Source organism: Stegodyphus dumicola, chromosome 1, assembly GCF_044657685.1.
Source record: "Stegodyphus dumicola isolate Sdum_Otavi_A_Nest chromosome 1, ASM4465768v1".
Classification (NCBI taxonomy): domain Eukaryota; kingdom Metazoa; phylum Arthropoda; class Arachnida; order Araneae; family Eresidae; genus Stegodyphus; species Stegodyphus dumicola.
The window spans coordinates 264,657,980-264,674,872 of NC_140768.1; the positions used below are offsets into that span (position 1 = coordinate 264,657,980).

Below are 16,893 nucleotides of genomic sequence, written 5' to 3' on the forward strand. Positions count from 1 at the left end.
TCCTGTCTTTTCGTTTGTCAGTGTGACGAAGTTCGTCAGTGTTCGTCAGTCCGCCATCTTTGCTATCCTGTCTTTTCGTTCGTCAGTGTGACGAAGCTGGTGCAATCGTTCCCATCGATCGGACTCTTCGTCCTACATCTATCTATCTATCTATCTATTTCGTATTCGCATTACTGTGACCTGATTTCCTTCAACAAGAGTGTTGACTTCTCAAAAGGATAATTAGTGCATATGCACTAGTTCTTCCTGTGTCTCAGAGGCTTACTCATTTCTATTGCGGCTGTCATTATATTGGTTATATGCTGTCATTTCTATTGCACGAAGCATGATGAAACTTCCCACACATATTTCAGTGCTTAAACAAAAATTTAATTTAAGCACATATTTCAGTGCTTAAACAGTCTATTTTTCTGCCTTTTTAGTGCTTCTAGCTGGCATTACTGACGCACATGATTTGCATGCTAAACATTTTGCCATGCTAAACATTTGCGCGTTTTATCCAGGTCTAAGCATAATACAGATTTCAAACCTGTAAAATGATTCTTCCATGGTATTGCATTTTGTACGGCCAGCAATTTATGTTAACTCGTTCAAGATAATCTTTTCATGCTTCTGAGAGAGTTTTTAAAATAATAATTGAAAATGTTTTAAAATTAATTTCCAAAGAATATGTGGAATCTTAAACCAAAATTTCTGTGTTACCTTCATTTATAACGTAATTTCAAAAGAAATAAAACTTTTTTAACGGCTATATAATAAAACTCTGAAATGTATTTATTTGCACCGTGAACTTAAATGAAAAATATATATAGCGGACGAATCAATAAATTTCATTTTGGAGCTCTAAATGCAAATATGCTTTACAGTGGTTGGCGCCAACCAGAAATTTTGAAATTATCATCTGAACTTTTGTCGATAGAAATATTATCCAAACGCTGGGTTGGTCACAATCCTTCCTAAATTAGAAAGGGTTTTGTTTCAGTAATTGAGTTCACTTAGATATTTTAAGAGGAATTAATGGGAATGGGAAAAATAATTTAAGTACAAATCATCTGGGAAAGGAACAATAGACTGAAAATTCGAGTTTTGAATATTTGCGATTTTACAAGTCCTAAGAAATAAAAGAAGTCTTCGAATTTAGAAGGAAAATGGCTTTATCGAATGATGCTTATACAGAGAGAGCCATATCGTTTCGTTAGCTGAGATACAGAGACATGCGCTGGTGGTAAATCTACAGGTGGCATTGTCTGAAATGTTAACCCACTCCGTTAGTTTCCTGAGGACTTTTTATGAATTCAGATGCGGTCGGAAGTGTAAGACCATAAATAAAGTTTTTGCATATGTCTATTTAGTTATTCGAATTTTCTCTAAAATACTCAAAGTTCTTGAAACTGTATTATACTGGTCCTAACCGTTTTTTGTGGGCTCAGCGTTTTTTAACCGTTTCAGATGACGCATATACCAGACGGGGACATTTCATCAAAAAAAGTGGCCAACATCTCAGATGTCTGCGAATCTATGAAACAGCAGCTATTAATTCTTGTAGATTGGGCTAAATACATACCACAGTTCAGTGAATTATTACTGGACGATCAGGTATGACACCTTCCTAATTCACATTTTTTACAAATAATGCATCTAGTAAAAAAGCATTTTACATTATATTTGCATCAATATTTTTATGAAAAGTGCTACGTAAATATTTTTCTTACAACAGGAAATTTTGATTACAGTGATCTTGTATGCTATTCACTCTTTTTCAAATATTACCTATCTTCAAGCTTTCAGCATTAACTTCAGCGAATAATTACATCAGTTTGTTTTATTTATATAAAAAAATTCTTATTCTACATTTTATTAATTCTTAAGATAATGCAAATACTATTACTGAGGTTTGTCACAAATTTCAGTCTGCTTTTTAATGCTGAGAAATTTATTATTTTATTCACTTTTGAAATAAATAAATGAAGATATAGAATCAAGAGATGCTGTACGAAACTTTCAATGAGGATATGTCCCAGTGTGCGTGGTGTACCAAAAAAATGCATTGGTACACAGAAACAAATTATTACTACCGCATCTTAAATTTTTTAAAGCGGGTATTGAACACAAAAGCAGAGCTTCCTGAGTTTTCAAATTTTTAGACTTTGGTGTACTAACAAATAGAAATAATTTAGAAACTTAATATGAATATTTTAATAATTAATTATTAATTATTCTGTATTTTTAATGGGAGTCAAATTTTGATTTCTTTAGCTACATGATAGCTTGATAGTTCTAAGCCGTGAAAGCTATTTCAGATATAAAATTAAAGAGATTTTTATAGTGTCTATTCAATAAGTAACTCAAAAATTTAATACTCGTTTTGAAACCTGAACGCGTTTATTAACGCAACAAAAAAACTGGTTTGGAAATATGAAATTAAATCATCAAGCATAGAATGTATGAGATAATAATAAATGTGAAATTTTTGGTTAACTTATTAGTGATGTTAAGACAAAAATACTTCTTGAAGTGTTTGTTTGTGCATTTCCATTTTCCATTAAATCAGGTTTTCTTATTGATCTTTATATTTTGGTTTTCTTGCCTGTTAACATTCTTAGGTGGCTTTACTACGCGCCCACGCTGGAGAACATTTGTTGCTGGGTCTCGCTAGACGTTCTATGCATCTAAAAGACACACTGCTGCTGGGTAACGACTTTGTGATACCTCGTCAATCTCAAGAGGAAGAAATAAGCCGGATCGGTTGCCGGATCATGGACGAACTGACCACAACACTTCGGGAAGCTCGTGTAGACGACACAGAGTTTGCCTGCTTAAAAGCTATAGTGTTTTTCGATCCATGTAAGCTTCAGATTTTCTGTGAATGAAATCAGTTTATATGGTACGAACATTGCATGATTTCAATCGTATGTGTGTGGCTTCTGTCCGTCTTTTTATTAATTGATGTCATCTTTATATTTTGTTATTTATCTGTTTACTTATTCGATGCCTTATCCCTAATATGAAGCGTTTGGAACAGGTAGTTGTGAAATTTTAAGTACTGATATTTTACTTTAATATTTTCTTAAAACTAATTTTGCGTTCCATGTACAAAATATGTTAATTTTAAAATTTAGAGTAAATAAGTACCTAGCTTGAGTTTTATATAGTGTTTTATATATAGCTTGAGTTTTATATAGTGTTTTTATAGGTTGAGTTTATATAGATATTTGTTTTATATTTGTACATTGATAATCGCATTGAATGGAGATATTCTCACGGTTTCAATACATTTGTCTATCCAAGCCTTATTTTTCTTATTCGAAAGCGTTAGCATTATTCAACACTACATACATAACTACTTCAGTTAATTGAGATTAATAGCAGAAATCTGTCGTATATAATATATTAAAAAAATTCAGCTACAGGTTTTATGATCGTAAATATTGATCCTAATAAGATAGATAATTTCATGAAAACAATTTCAAGACTGTAACTGGAAAGCTCCCAACCACAGTTTTTGAAATACATGTAATTTAAATCTCTGGCTGGGAAGGTTTAGCAAATATCAAATCTTTTTTATTATCCCTGTATATTCCAAAATACATTAGAGAATAAATTTACTTACTTAGATCTCATTTTATAATATACTATGTAAACCGAGTTCGAGCAATTTTCAGCAGACTAAAAAGAAACAAAACAAAAGTTTTTGGCGATTAAGGCTTGTTTCTTGGGTAAAATACTAAAATTGGTTATTTTCTTTTGTAGCTGGCCGCATTAAATTATTATTATTGATTATTAGTAGATCCGCAAATTTCACGTAAAAAAATGCGAACTTTTATATTTAATTCATTAGAGCAGGCCTCAAGACCTTAGTACCTCAAGTGAGCCAAATAGTCATCATTTTACAATGGGAAGGAAGAAAAAGAAATAGTCATTTCATACTTCTTGATGTATTTAGAAGTGAGTAAGTGCATAGAATCTTACCTTATACCGGTAGTTCTTTAAAAAAAAAAAAAATAGAACGAACGGAAGAAAAATCCTTATGTTCCAGATATATAGCGTTCGGGGAAAAAACAGTAGGTTCCTCTTGTAAAAATGAAATAAAATTTATTGTAAATTATTAAGACGTATTTATTACTTTTATATTGTTAAGTATGATAAACAACGAACACAAGTTTTTTATAGTTGAGTTAGAGTTGTTTTGTAGTTTTGAAGTTAAATTAAAGATTTTTATTAAATAGAATGGCAGTATTGTAAACATTGGCTGTTTGCGAGGCCAGGCAGATGATGAATTAAAGATCTTAAATTTCCTGGAATTGCAAAACTAATATGAAAAATAAATTTCTTAATATCGTAATATAATGCAAAGGTTCAATAAATTGGGAAGACTCCGCTATAGATCGTTCTAAACGTCAACAGTCTGTTAATGGCATACTTGTATATAATTTTCACCAGTCGATAACAATGGCTATGTTTCTTTCATTGATTAGGAAATTTAGCTTGCATTTAAAATGTAGCCGTTTATAAAAGTACGTAAGTTTCACTAGCACAAGGTAATTAAAAAAGTTCTTGCAATATGTGATCTTCAGAATCAGATAAATAGACAGCGTTTGGTATTCAGCATTACATCTCAAAGTAGTCTCCGTCAGCATCCAGCACGCTTTTCCAACCTTTCTGCGGCTGTGCAATGCCCTGGCAATAAACCTTTACTCTTGGACGCAGAAAATACCGCAAGTCTACCTCATGGCCGAAGGATTCCCCATTTAGCTGGTTGCCCAAGGGATTTGCAGGAAGTAATTTTGGAGCGCTAGTTTCGGCGAGCACAGTTTTCCCTAGATAAGTCTCTGTATGGTATTCTCGGCCGTCTTTGCCACTTCTTAGACACTGTTGCGAGTACAGGTCCTCTGAATGGTGTGGCCTGGTGGTAGCAGCTCGTAATGCACTATTTGAGGACTAGGCCACCAGACACAGATTATGATGTTGTGTAGGTATAGACTAGTCTGGAGGTGTGAAGCACAGAATAACATGGTGACAACCAGTGTCTTGTACGCTTGCCTGTGTCCTACAGTATGCACCTCGTGAACATTCGATCAAATATGGGTGTGTTGCGGTGCTGAGACAACAAAAACAAACATGCTGCCTCTTCTTGTTCCTTGTTGGCTGCTGATAATGTGTAAGGTATCCACTTTCTCAAGTTTGTACGCTTTCTCTCAGCGGTATAGGCGAAGTCATCCGAAACCTAGAAGCGTTCGGCAAGTTCATGACACATTTTACTGCTATCTTCCTCTTTGGCTGCTTGTAGAACCTTGTCATCCAGTCGTCCACTGAGAAATTCTTTACAAAGGCTCAGATTTCTCTACCTAAACTTCTGGAACCCAATGCCTGGTGGAGCATTCGTTCAGGGTGTCCTCGTTAAATGCCTAACATATCTGATGACTTGATGTGGCTGCTGACAGGCTCACTTTCAAGGCATACAACAAACAACTGCGAAAGAGCTGCTTCGATACATCCATTTCAATTCGACACTGATACTGTGATCGCTGTATGTGTATAATGCGTCTATATGAAAGCAGATCAATGGTTAGCTCCATGGCTTTTCTGGCGATTGAATCTCTTCGTTTCCTCTATATGAGAGCTACATCAGATGGGACGTCAAAAACAACAAGAACATTTTCTGGTAAATTATATATCAACGGACATTATTCTGAAGGCGGTATGCGAAGATCTTTTCAGAGTGTGCCTGGAAGGCGTATATAGTTTCGAAAGAACAAATACTGTACTTAAACAGCCGGTCACAAGCCTCCAAGCTCAACCTAGGATTTTTAATTTGGCTGGAATTTAAGTAATTCAAGCATAAATGTATGGTGTTTTATGTTAGAATTGTATTAGTCCCAATAGATTTCACTGTAAAAATTTTTCTTTTTACTTAAAAAATTTTCGCTTTGATTCACCAATTTGAAGCAAAACTTTGTAATCGTTTGAAATTATGAATGCAATTCTTAGTTCTTTAGGAAGCAGTTTTTTAATTGGCATAGTAATTACACGCTTACACAGAACTTAAACGATCACATTTCAAATGCATACACAGATATTTGAAACCACATAAAGTGATGGTTAAAACAATTAATTTTATCAAGCTATTGGAATCGAAAATTTTCTCAGTTCTTCGCTCTTTCATTTTATTTATAAATTCTGTTTAAACAAAGAAACTCAAAAAATGAAGTACATTGTGTATGGTTGCGTAACTAATTCTCATCTAATATATAATATGGAAATCTAATTCGTCCCCGATTTTTTTAATACAATTATAATTGTTAAATTGTCAGGACTAGTATGTCTTTTGACTTGTTTAGGGAATATGATATGTCCTGAATAGGAACAGGAAGCTTACTAAAGCTATGTTGTTACTAAAGCTATGGACGACACAAGCAGGAAGGGTTTACTTTACTCTTTATTCTCTATAAGATTACAGGTGTTCCCGCACTTCGGGATACAGAAACCAATCACTTGTGGTCTGAACGTAAGAATATAAAACTACTAACTAAAATTCTAAATAAGGAGCTAACTTTGAATTAGTTTACAAATTCCTAACACTAAGACTGGCCTTTTTAAAAGGTTACGTATATAGTACGCAAACTGCTGAAACTACAATACGTTTTAAATATCAAGAGGATTAAACCTCTGGCCTTAAAGGCAAGCAGCAACTGATTGAAAACTCGTACAGAATGCAGTGGCAAGGCGACTCACTTTTCCTCTCTCTCTAACTCTTGGCAAAACGCCACAACTTAAATACTTGGGCGTTAGCAAGTACAATTTGCATAAACAAGTTAACACATTTAATTCTGGCCGGAAGTGGAAAATAAGAAGTGATAGAACAGTTTTAAAATAAAATAAACGTTAGTAAAACTTATGATTTTTACAAAATAAGTAATACCTTGTTGACATAAAATTCTGTCTTTGTTGTTATTTAAAACTGTTCTTTCTTTCTTCAAGCGAAAGCTTAAAATCAACTCATTTAAATTAATCTCTATGGAAACATGCAAATCCATGGTATTTCATAGCCAAATTAAATTGAAATATTTCTAATCTTTGAGTTCGTAGAGGTTAGATGAAAAGGCTGAACATGATTTGTATAAGAAAGAATATAACTGAAGGACATTTATTTTTCAAATACTTCTTATGTGCAAATGATTCTTCATATGAAAATCTATTGAAGATTGGAGGTAGAGGAAAAGGTACTTGGTAAACATTTGCACCAGTGTATTATCCTCACATTCATGTTCCCATGTATTTTCCCATACATGATGAATTTTGTTTTTCGTATCCTTTCCAAAACAGAATATTTCTATACATACCGGATAGCATAAAAATCCCAAATTATTCCTGCTTGTTGCAAAATTGAAATTATTCTGTCTCTTTCAGATGCCAAAGGTCTTTCAGATTCAAAGAGAATTAAAGCTCTTCGAGATCAAATTCAAACGAATCTGGAAGATTACATCAACGACAGACAATATGATTCTCGGGGAAGGTTCGGAGAAATTCTCCTTTTACTGCCTGCCCTTCAGAGTATCACCTGGCAAATGATAGAGCAAATACAGTTTGCCAAATTATTTGGAATGGCTAAAATAGATAATCTTTTGCAAGAAATGCTACTTGGTGGTAAGTTACTTACTATATAATTTCCATTCGTAATTATAGTGGTTAATTTTATCTTTCTTTTTATGGATATTTAAAATATATACATACCATTTAAAATTACCTTATACGTTAAATAAATATGCATACTATTCAGAAAATTCGCGGGAAAAAAAGCAAATCATATTCGTAAAACTTGCAATTGTTAAATTTGATTGTTGAGTATTATAGATTTTGTGTAGAATAAATATAATAAGAGTCATCATCTGGGATAGCGTAGTTAAAATGGTGGTACAAATGGTGTTAAAGAATCTTTTGATCATTCTGTGCTGTATCGCATTTTGAGCAAAGAATCTTATGTTTCCGTGATAAAGAACAAATTCTCGTCGTTCTACAACCACCTCATTTGCCAAATTTCTCAGCCTCTGGCTCGCTTTCTCTCTTATAATGATAGATGTATGGGATTCTTCGTTTTCAGATACTTCAAGCTATCCAGAAGGATTTGACAACCATTTATATATGAAATATACCAAGAAAGGCATTCTGCCAATGATTTCAGGTGTGTATACGTTTGTTATTTTGAAAGTAACTGGGTTTGATAAATTTTCACATTTCAGATAGCCTTGCAATTCCTGGCAAACTGTTTTAGCGCAGGCGTATGTGATGATTGGGTGTGTAATTGAAAATATCTGCAGATTACTTTATTTAAAGTGTTTGATGCTCTGTTTTTTGGACTTCTTATAATTCATTTCACACGACTTTTAATTGTTCTCAGTTCTAGACAGTATTTTTTTAAATGCCCGAAAGAAAATAACAGTTTATTTTACAGAGGAGAGAGATATGAGGCATATTTTAATTGTCTCTTTTTTACGAAAAAGTAGTAATTTAGAAGTCTCTGAAAAGCGTTAAAGAAATTCTCAGAGAATAGTCGCTATTTCCTAAACCCGAGGGCCAAACGAATGAGATTCATTCGCTTGTATAAGGTGAAGCATAATTATGAATAACCATTGCTGTTTATTTTTGTAATCTGTGTATATAGCTTGTATAATTCTAAATTAAATAACTGAATAAGAGAAAATATAAAAATGCTTTGAAAATTTCATCGGGAGGTGCGATACAATGAATTGAATTCAAGGCAAAAGATGCTTCTTTTTTTCGGAACAGTTTAGGATGTTATATTCATGCCTTTCAGATTAATATACTCTCAATTATCACCATAATGCTATAAAGTATTTTTTCCCTCCTTCCACCAAGCCTTCGTGGTGTAATGGTAGCACACTCGCCGAATATTCGAGTGGTCCAGGTTCGAGTCTCGGCGAGGACATTGCTCATTTTTCATGTCTCCTGCTTCAAAATAACCTATTGACTCTACAGTGCCGCTGAACTAAAAAGGTGATGGACGATAACTCGTCACCACTAGGATTTGGCGATTGGGTCCCCTAATCCCCAGCCGCCCTTTAAAAGGGGAGTGTATATAAGGTATATATAAGGTATTTTCTCCATCCTTCTAGCATGTTTTCGTGATGTAACGGTAGCGCACTCGGCACGTATTCGAGAGGTCCAAGTTCGAATCCCGGCATGAGCATTGATCATTTTTCATGTGTGCTGCTTCAAAATAATCTAATGACTCTACAATGCTATTTAAAATGATTCTTTATATTCTTTTGTTCAGATCATTTACAAGTCAGCGTGGCAAAAGGAGAATGACACAAATAGTTGAAGAGCTACGCAACATTTAAGATTTATAAAATGATATGCTTTAAAAAGAAAATTTTAGAATACAACTGTTAATATATTGAGGGAGACAAAAATCTTCATTTCTGTCTGCAAAAAATCTTCTGTTTGTTGCTTATGTAATTTTCAGTTCTCAATTTTCGAAACGCTGAGTTTGCCTAAATCTGATTTTCATTGCACATTTAACGAAGAACAAGGTGGAGATAATTCACTTTTAAAACTCTGAATGATATTATATTTATTAGTTTTTGAAATGAAAGGGTAAAGTTTATTGCTTGCATTAAATATATTTATGACGTTTGTTTTCTAAAATTCATTAACATTTATTTTAAATGCAGAAAATCTGTAAATGATAACTGCTGTGTAGAAGTAGCACAATGTGTTAAAATTTCTGCGTATTTAGGATGGTGACAGGGTGCCAAGCAGAAATACAATCTAATTTAACGGAAGCTTTGGTTATAAAATCTATATGATTCGAAAATGCATTGTTTGTTTCTTTACATAGAGTACAGTTGAGAAGAATCTTAAATTTTATCGTATCTGGATATTTAAAGCTGTCGAATCCTTCAATTGTTTATATAAAAATAAGAAGAGAAAAGAAAAGCCATTTACTTAAATACTAAGAGATTTCAACTAAAGCAAAATTTGAAAATGCATTGAATGAAAAACAAATTTAAGAATACCTATATTTATAAATAATAAACAAATAAAATTTAGTAAATGAGATTATTTAATTAAGTAAGGTTCTTTATATATAATTTGTTAACATTTTTAACAATAGCATATATTTTACGTTTTTTTTTTTTTTTCAGATGCTTAAGTCGAAGCAAATATAGAGGGGGTGAGGAAGGATTTTGAAGAATTAACGTTGATAAACACTAAACATGAAATGCTAAATCTTCTCCAGAAAACATTTCGTTCCAGGCCCGCTAAAATTTCACAATTCGCTTTTTCTTTCAGGGTATAATTCTTCATTCCAATATAATTCAACTTCCTTTGTAATAATATAACTGTAATATATATTCAATGCATAATTCAGCTAGAGACTGATTTCGAAAAAAGGTATACTAGGCGTCTTTGCATTTATCCCTGTAAATAGTATTAGTGAAAGAGCCCTTTTCGTTTTCGAAATGGAACGGAGAATAATTCACATTTATTCCAGATCTACAAGCACTGAGTAGAAATAATGTTTTAGTCTATATAGGTAATATAAATAAAAGGTAAGAAATAAATTAGAGGAAGTAAACTGAAGATTGCGATGAACTACACTAGAACTAATTATAATTGTGGCGAACAGGATCCACTCCGACAGTTAAGTGTCTAAATTGGACAAAATATACCCGCCCGGAAAATAATATTCTCCGCCGAAAACAGGAGTAACAATTGTTTTCCGAATATAACATCTAGTGTTTAACTAATCGTACTAAAATCCTATGAGTGTAACGCAACTTATAGTAAGGATTCTCACACGGTAAAAAATTTCCGAAATGCTGGTTTATGGTGTTTATTATTATTATTATTTAGCACTTGTTTACCCAGTCCATTCTTAACGCCTTTATACCCTTATCAAAAGCCCTAATGATCTAGAAGAATATAATTGACTCTCGTCTAGTATACATAAGTCTCCTCGTGGTTGGGCATATAAGTTTATGCTCTTCCCAGTCCGTTATTCTAGTCTTTTAGATATTAAGTGTGATTGGAAGTCTTCCATATTATACGTTCTCTAACCAAGAAATCTTTCTTGGACGAATAAGTAATGGGTTAATTTCTCACACAGAGTAATTTACTTCAATTCCATTACTTTAATGATAATCTGAAGAGACATTAGAGATGATGTACTTGTAGTGATGTGACGTTCAGGATGACAGATGATATAACATTGTGTCTATAAATGATGGTTTATTCACGAAGCTCACGAGAGCTATCTGCCTAAGGGAAGGGATGTCTTCATGGAGCACTAAAGGGAAACTGGCACGTGCCCACGTTACAGATGGGGAAAACACCGATTTTACCTTTCGGCCGCTGCTGGGCTTCTGTAAATGTACATGTATTTAGATCCCAGCTCATAACACTATATACGAGAGTTGAAATATGAATGACATGTGTTCATTTCTTTCATCTGTCTTGTCATTACATACACTTTTGAACATGTTTATTAATTGGATGGTTCAGGGCACAATTAGCGTATTTCATTTTTTTATCAAAATGAAGTTAAATATATTATGCAGGTTATGAATTTCTAGTGCTTTAAATAATAAATCTCTAAACCAATAAATTTTGTCCATTGGTGTCAGTACTATGTTTAAGTAGATTGTGTCGCCTTTTTTGTACAGCAGGAAGCAAAACTATTTTTTCTTAATAATTTAATTAAAATGCATTATTTAAGCTCACCTTAAATGTGTCTGAGATTATCATTTTACACGAGAATATACTAGTTTAAAAATAAAGTTTCTGCTATTAGACGTGCGTTACTATACTTGAAAATTAGATGGGTGCAGTATTAGAGCACAAGATCTTTTCTCGTCAAATTTAAAGAAGTTACTGCCCAAATGATTAATTTCAATAGCTTTAAGTTTCAAGCAGCAGATAATCTACATAGTCTAGCTATATTGAAACAAGAGATACTTTTAAAAACCAACTTTAATATGATATTTGCTTAAAAAAAGGAATTATTTCATGCCTTTTAAATGCATTTTTTACTTGTATCATTTGTACTTAGAAATAATTTGCTAAATTTTTCTACTCCTGTTCCATAAGGTTGCAGTATCATTAGATATTTTTGAAGCAGGAAGCAGAGAAAATCAACTATCTATCAACTCTATCATTCGAACTCTGGACCTTCCTGTGCTTTCTAGTTACACCACGAAGGCACGCAGAAATAGGAAGAAAATACCGTGCGACGTTAATAACACCATATGTCTGATGAGGAAAACGACGAGTACCTTTTTTGTTCATTAACCTTAACCAGAATAATGGCTAGTATACTGTATTGTATCTTTGATCATCTTGCTTTCTGCCCAGACAAAGCTACTCCATTCTTTTTTCATGAGAACTGTATTATCCATATTATTTCTTTATGAAAAGTATTTTTCTTACAAAATTCAATAGTCTGGAAATACGTACAGTCAGTCAAAATGTTTCTGTGTGCTAATTATTTTTAACAAATACAGCTTTTACTGAAAAAATATCCAAAATGCGTGTCCGCAACTTCTTTTTTAAACCTCTTTACTGCCACTGTACATTGTATTATGTAATAGAGAATTCGCTAAAGATACGCTTTTGCTTCGATTCTTTAGAACGATCCTGTCTCTTTCTAGGCGCTTCGTCTGAAACATCTACAGCTTCTACTTCAACTGCTTTAAGTGAGGCTGGAAATGGCTCCACATCTATTCAACATGCTGTCCTTCAAGGTCCCGCTGATCATTTAACCAACGGTCATATCACAGAGCACATAGGAAATGGCCATCCGGAGACACCAATTCCTTCACCGACTGATGCCTTTGTTAAAATGCCATCCATCGTTACTCAGGGTTTTAAAACAGAACCTGAAAGTTATTAACAATAAATAAATTATTAGAATTTCTTGCAGTAAATTAAATCATTGACAAGTCTTTCATCCAAGATGTCCGAGAGCTTCGACATGCCTAATGTTGAGTGATAACATTATCCACCAGAGAGGGATTGTAGGACTGGCTCAGTTAAATATTCTGCCGTCTTGAGCAAAACACTCTGTACTTCCATCACGAAAACATGTTTGCTCATTAATAAGAATGAACTTAGAATGCATAGGGAGTTCTTAATGGAACGTGCTGTGGTTAATCTTAAAACCAGTTCCCAAAATTATTTTATTAGATATTCTTTGTAAATAAACCGTAATACACTTAATATATAATCAATTTAAAATTTATTCCAAAATATAACTAGTGCCTTACACAAATTAAACCAGTATTATTGATAAAAAATATGAAATAAATACTTCAAAAGTTTCTTTTTGAATGTAAAAGACTTCATATATTTTTAATGTTCTTTTATTTAAATTTACCTAATTTTGTATTTTCGCTATAAAAAAGAAAGTTTCTTTAACCAAAAAAGCCATTTTAATAAACACCTTTTCATATCTAGTGTGGATATGAAAGTTTGTTACTGAGAATTTCAATTTTAAAGAAATGTTTTAACATAATAGAATTTTTATGATTGTAGAGGCAACTATATTTTTTAATACTGATATTCTTTTTATAATAAAAAAAGAAGAAAAGCATTTTTAAATCAATCGTTTGATTTTTTAAAAGGCATTTTGTTTTTATATAAAGTCAAAAGAAGTTAAATGACAAATAAGTAAATGCTGGTGGTTATTTCATTGTTAAACTGGAACAGCATTTTAGAGAGGAGAAGGTTATTATTTCGACGTTATTCAGATACTTTTCAAAATGCAACTCTTCATTAGTTATTTTCATTCAATATCCTTTCATTCAATATTCTTAAATCAAAAATAAACTGCCATTAAAGTACAAACCATCAAGTAACTTGTTCACTAGTTTTTTTTTTAAATTAATCCTTAACTTTTCATTAACTCTGTAGATAATAATTACTGAATCATTTTAAAATTTCTTTACATATCTTCTGAAAAGTACATAAATCTTTCACAGTGCTGTTTACTTAAAAATGCTGGATCTGTGAAATATTTCAATACTCATTTTAAACTATAAATTCTCAGTTTCATTAATCTATAAACTGGTAGCTTAATTAAATATTAAAATGCCTAGTTTTATAGACCTAATCATTGAAAAGTAATTTAATAATAGCTTTGAACATTCAGAAAGGAAAGGAACTTAAGAAATTTTAAATTCCCTTCTGTTGTTGCTTAATTGAAGTCATCTATGTTTTCATTGCTATCCTTAAGTTATTTGAGATGTTCAACTGCCTGTAAATAAAAAAATCTTTTCACTTATGTAGTTTCATCTAGCGTATTTTCAAAATATTCATATTTTTGTCGTATCATCGTAAAGTTTACGCGAGTGTTCTATTTTTGAAGATGTTTCTTATAACTAAAGAAAATTATATTTTTTAAAACTTGTTGTAGAAATTTTGTACATGTATTGATAAAACTTCTGTCTTATTCTCTATTCCTTTGTCTCTATTCCTTTTCTTTTCAACAATATTTTTGTCATGTGCAACTAACATCAGCCTAATGTTCTATAATTTTTCAGCCATTGTTCATACTTAAATAAAATTATTTTTTCTAATGAATGTGTATCGTTCTTCTTGTATCATTGCATAACCAAGAAAATCGTGGGTACCGGATGACAGACAAAATAAATAAACACTGGCACCAGAAGGATTTACAGTCTTCTACTTAGATGTCCTCGTTTACTGTTGAATAAAGTGCAGTTAATGTTAAAAATTCAAATGCGTTTTGTTATATACACAGTTAATATCAATACAGTTTTTTCCGTGGGTATCTTCTTAGTTCTCCACGTCCCCAATGATGAGCGATTGTTCTTCGTTTCATCTTGATCGGCACAGCATGTCCTGCACGCATATCCATCTTCAACGGATTCCCTGTCCGCAGAGAATAGTTGGTTCGCCTGAAAATAATAGCATAATTCCTGCGGCATCTCCATACACCTATTGAGACAATTGTAAAAGTTCGGTCATGGAAATAAATTTGTACGTTGTTGCACGTTCGACATGACTCATTAGCGGTTTGCATGTCACATTCAACATTATACTGATGCATTAAACCATTATCAGTCAATCACGTGTTGTGTATATGGTACTACAGAAATGCACATTTTGATGATAGCATGCCATGTGAAAAATTCCACATATTACCCCAAGTGGGCGTGAGTCTTAAACAAACAGATTGTTCAGATATCAATAAATAAAACATATATTGAAAAAAAAAAATAACTTCAAACGAATTTCTGACATCAGTTAAGTAAACAGTGGGATTTGTTAAGTTTTCTTTCCTGGTGATTTACTTCTTTATCCAATAATGTAATAAAAAATTGACATTAATAATGGGACAATGGTTAGTCTTTAAGAGATAGCAGTTTAATGATATTCGTGGTGGGAAAAGTTGCTTCGCACATGTAGTACTCGATGCAGAATATATATACAATATCCTCTGAAATGAGTACCATTTTTGCGGTAGTAATTTCTACAGATCAAATCCATTTTTCTGTTCTGTACTGAATATTGAATCACATTAAAATTTCATCCCGCACCAGTTGTACTCCGTCTAGCTAATACACTACAATGCGTTTAAATGAAATATTATAAAAAAAAAAGTTGCAATTGTGATTGAAATATTTCAGAATTTTGGGGTTAATGAATAAAGACCAAAGAGAAACGCGCCAAAGTAAAACAAAATTAGGAAACGTAACAACTTGTGTTAGGCGTAGTTTTTAGTGAAGTCAGATTTTAGTTTAAAATATTCATCAAACATTCAATTTATTGTTGCTTTGACTAATTTTAATGAATAGGTCCTCAAGTGAACTTTTCAACATAAATATTTTATGAAATTAACAAACTATTTTTCTAAAAATCGCTTAGAGAAAATAAGATGAATTCATTTTAAAGCAAAATTAATTTCTTTTCAACCTATCAGTTTATTCCATCATCTGAAACATTGATTATTTTTATCCATCTGCAAGCATAAATTAATTTCGATTCGATCAGATCTCCTGATAGTATTTTCCCTATTGTTCTTAGTTTGGGAATGTGTGAACTCAAAAGTCCATAAGCATTTTGAAAGTAATTTTTTATATGAAGATATAGAAAATTGCTATTCCAGCAATTTCAACGTTAAAATAGGTTAAATGAAGTACGATGAAGCCCTAATAAGTATTTTGAAGGTAATAAGTATGGTTATATATTATATCAACCTATGTGAACATAGGTTGATATAATACAAACAAAACAAACATTTAACAGTTAATAGACACATATGTTCGTGTGTAACACTCATGGGAGTCTGAAAGTCTGAAACAGCAGTTGTAGAAGACACAGAAGAAATGGGTTAATAGGGGCATGGTCTCTTCTTACATACAGGTCTCGCAGCTTGATGTCATACTGGAAATAAGGCAGTTTATCAGTGCCTGTGGCAATTGGCCCTACTCATTCAGCAACGCTGTTTTCAGTTCCTGGATGGTTCTCGGAGGGGGTTTGAGAGTTACAAAGTATCCCAGACATGTTCTATAGGGTTGAGGTCTGGAGACCTGGCTGGCCAATCCATCCGGCGAATATCCTCACTCTCGAGAAATTCTTTGACCAGAAGAGCTCTATGTGGCCTCGCGTTATCGTTTTGTAGGATGAACTCGGGGCCCACTTCAACCCGGAAAAGGCGAACATAAGGCTCCAAGACCTCATCCCTATACCTCACACCAGTCACAGAGCATATGTCAAAGACGTGGAGAAGTGTGCGGCCATCCAACATGATGCCTGCCCAGACCATTACACCGCCATAATTGTTGATTTCGCGGACATTGGAGGGTAGGTAGAGGGTCCCTGGCTCTCTCCATATGAAAGTACGGCGAG

The 16,893-nt window shown here is 32.9% G+C and overlaps 1 protein-coding gene across 6 annotated transcripts in view; it reads left to right on the forward strand.

The window, feature by feature from the left end:
* Hnf4 (Hepatocyte nuclear factor 4) overlaps positions 1–14,601 on the forward strand; it is a 200,748-nt gene extending 186,147 nt beyond the window's left edge. For 3 of the 6 annotated variants that reach the window (XM_085827658.1, XM_035356229.2, XM_035356231.2), the window contains exons 4-8: positions 1,450–1,596; positions 2,604–2,844; positions 7,408–7,644; positions 8,099–8,179; positions 12,672–14,601. In XM_085827658.1, the coding sequence (XP_085683784.1) occupies positions 1,450–1,596; positions 2,604–2,844; positions 7,408–7,644; positions 8,099–8,179; positions 12,672–12,913 (948 nt within the window). In that variant the 3' untranslated portion in view covers positions 12,914–14,601. Of the gene's footprint in view, positions 1–1,449; positions 1,597–2,603; positions 2,845–7,407; positions 7,645–8,098; positions 8,180–10,166; positions 10,316–12,111; positions 12,644–12,671 lie in introns of those variants that run through there. The other 3 variants (XR_004757728.2, XM_035356232.2, XM_035356230.2) reach the window with 3 other exon arrangements.
* The last annotated feature ends 2,292 nt before the right edge of the window (positions 14,602–16,893 follow it).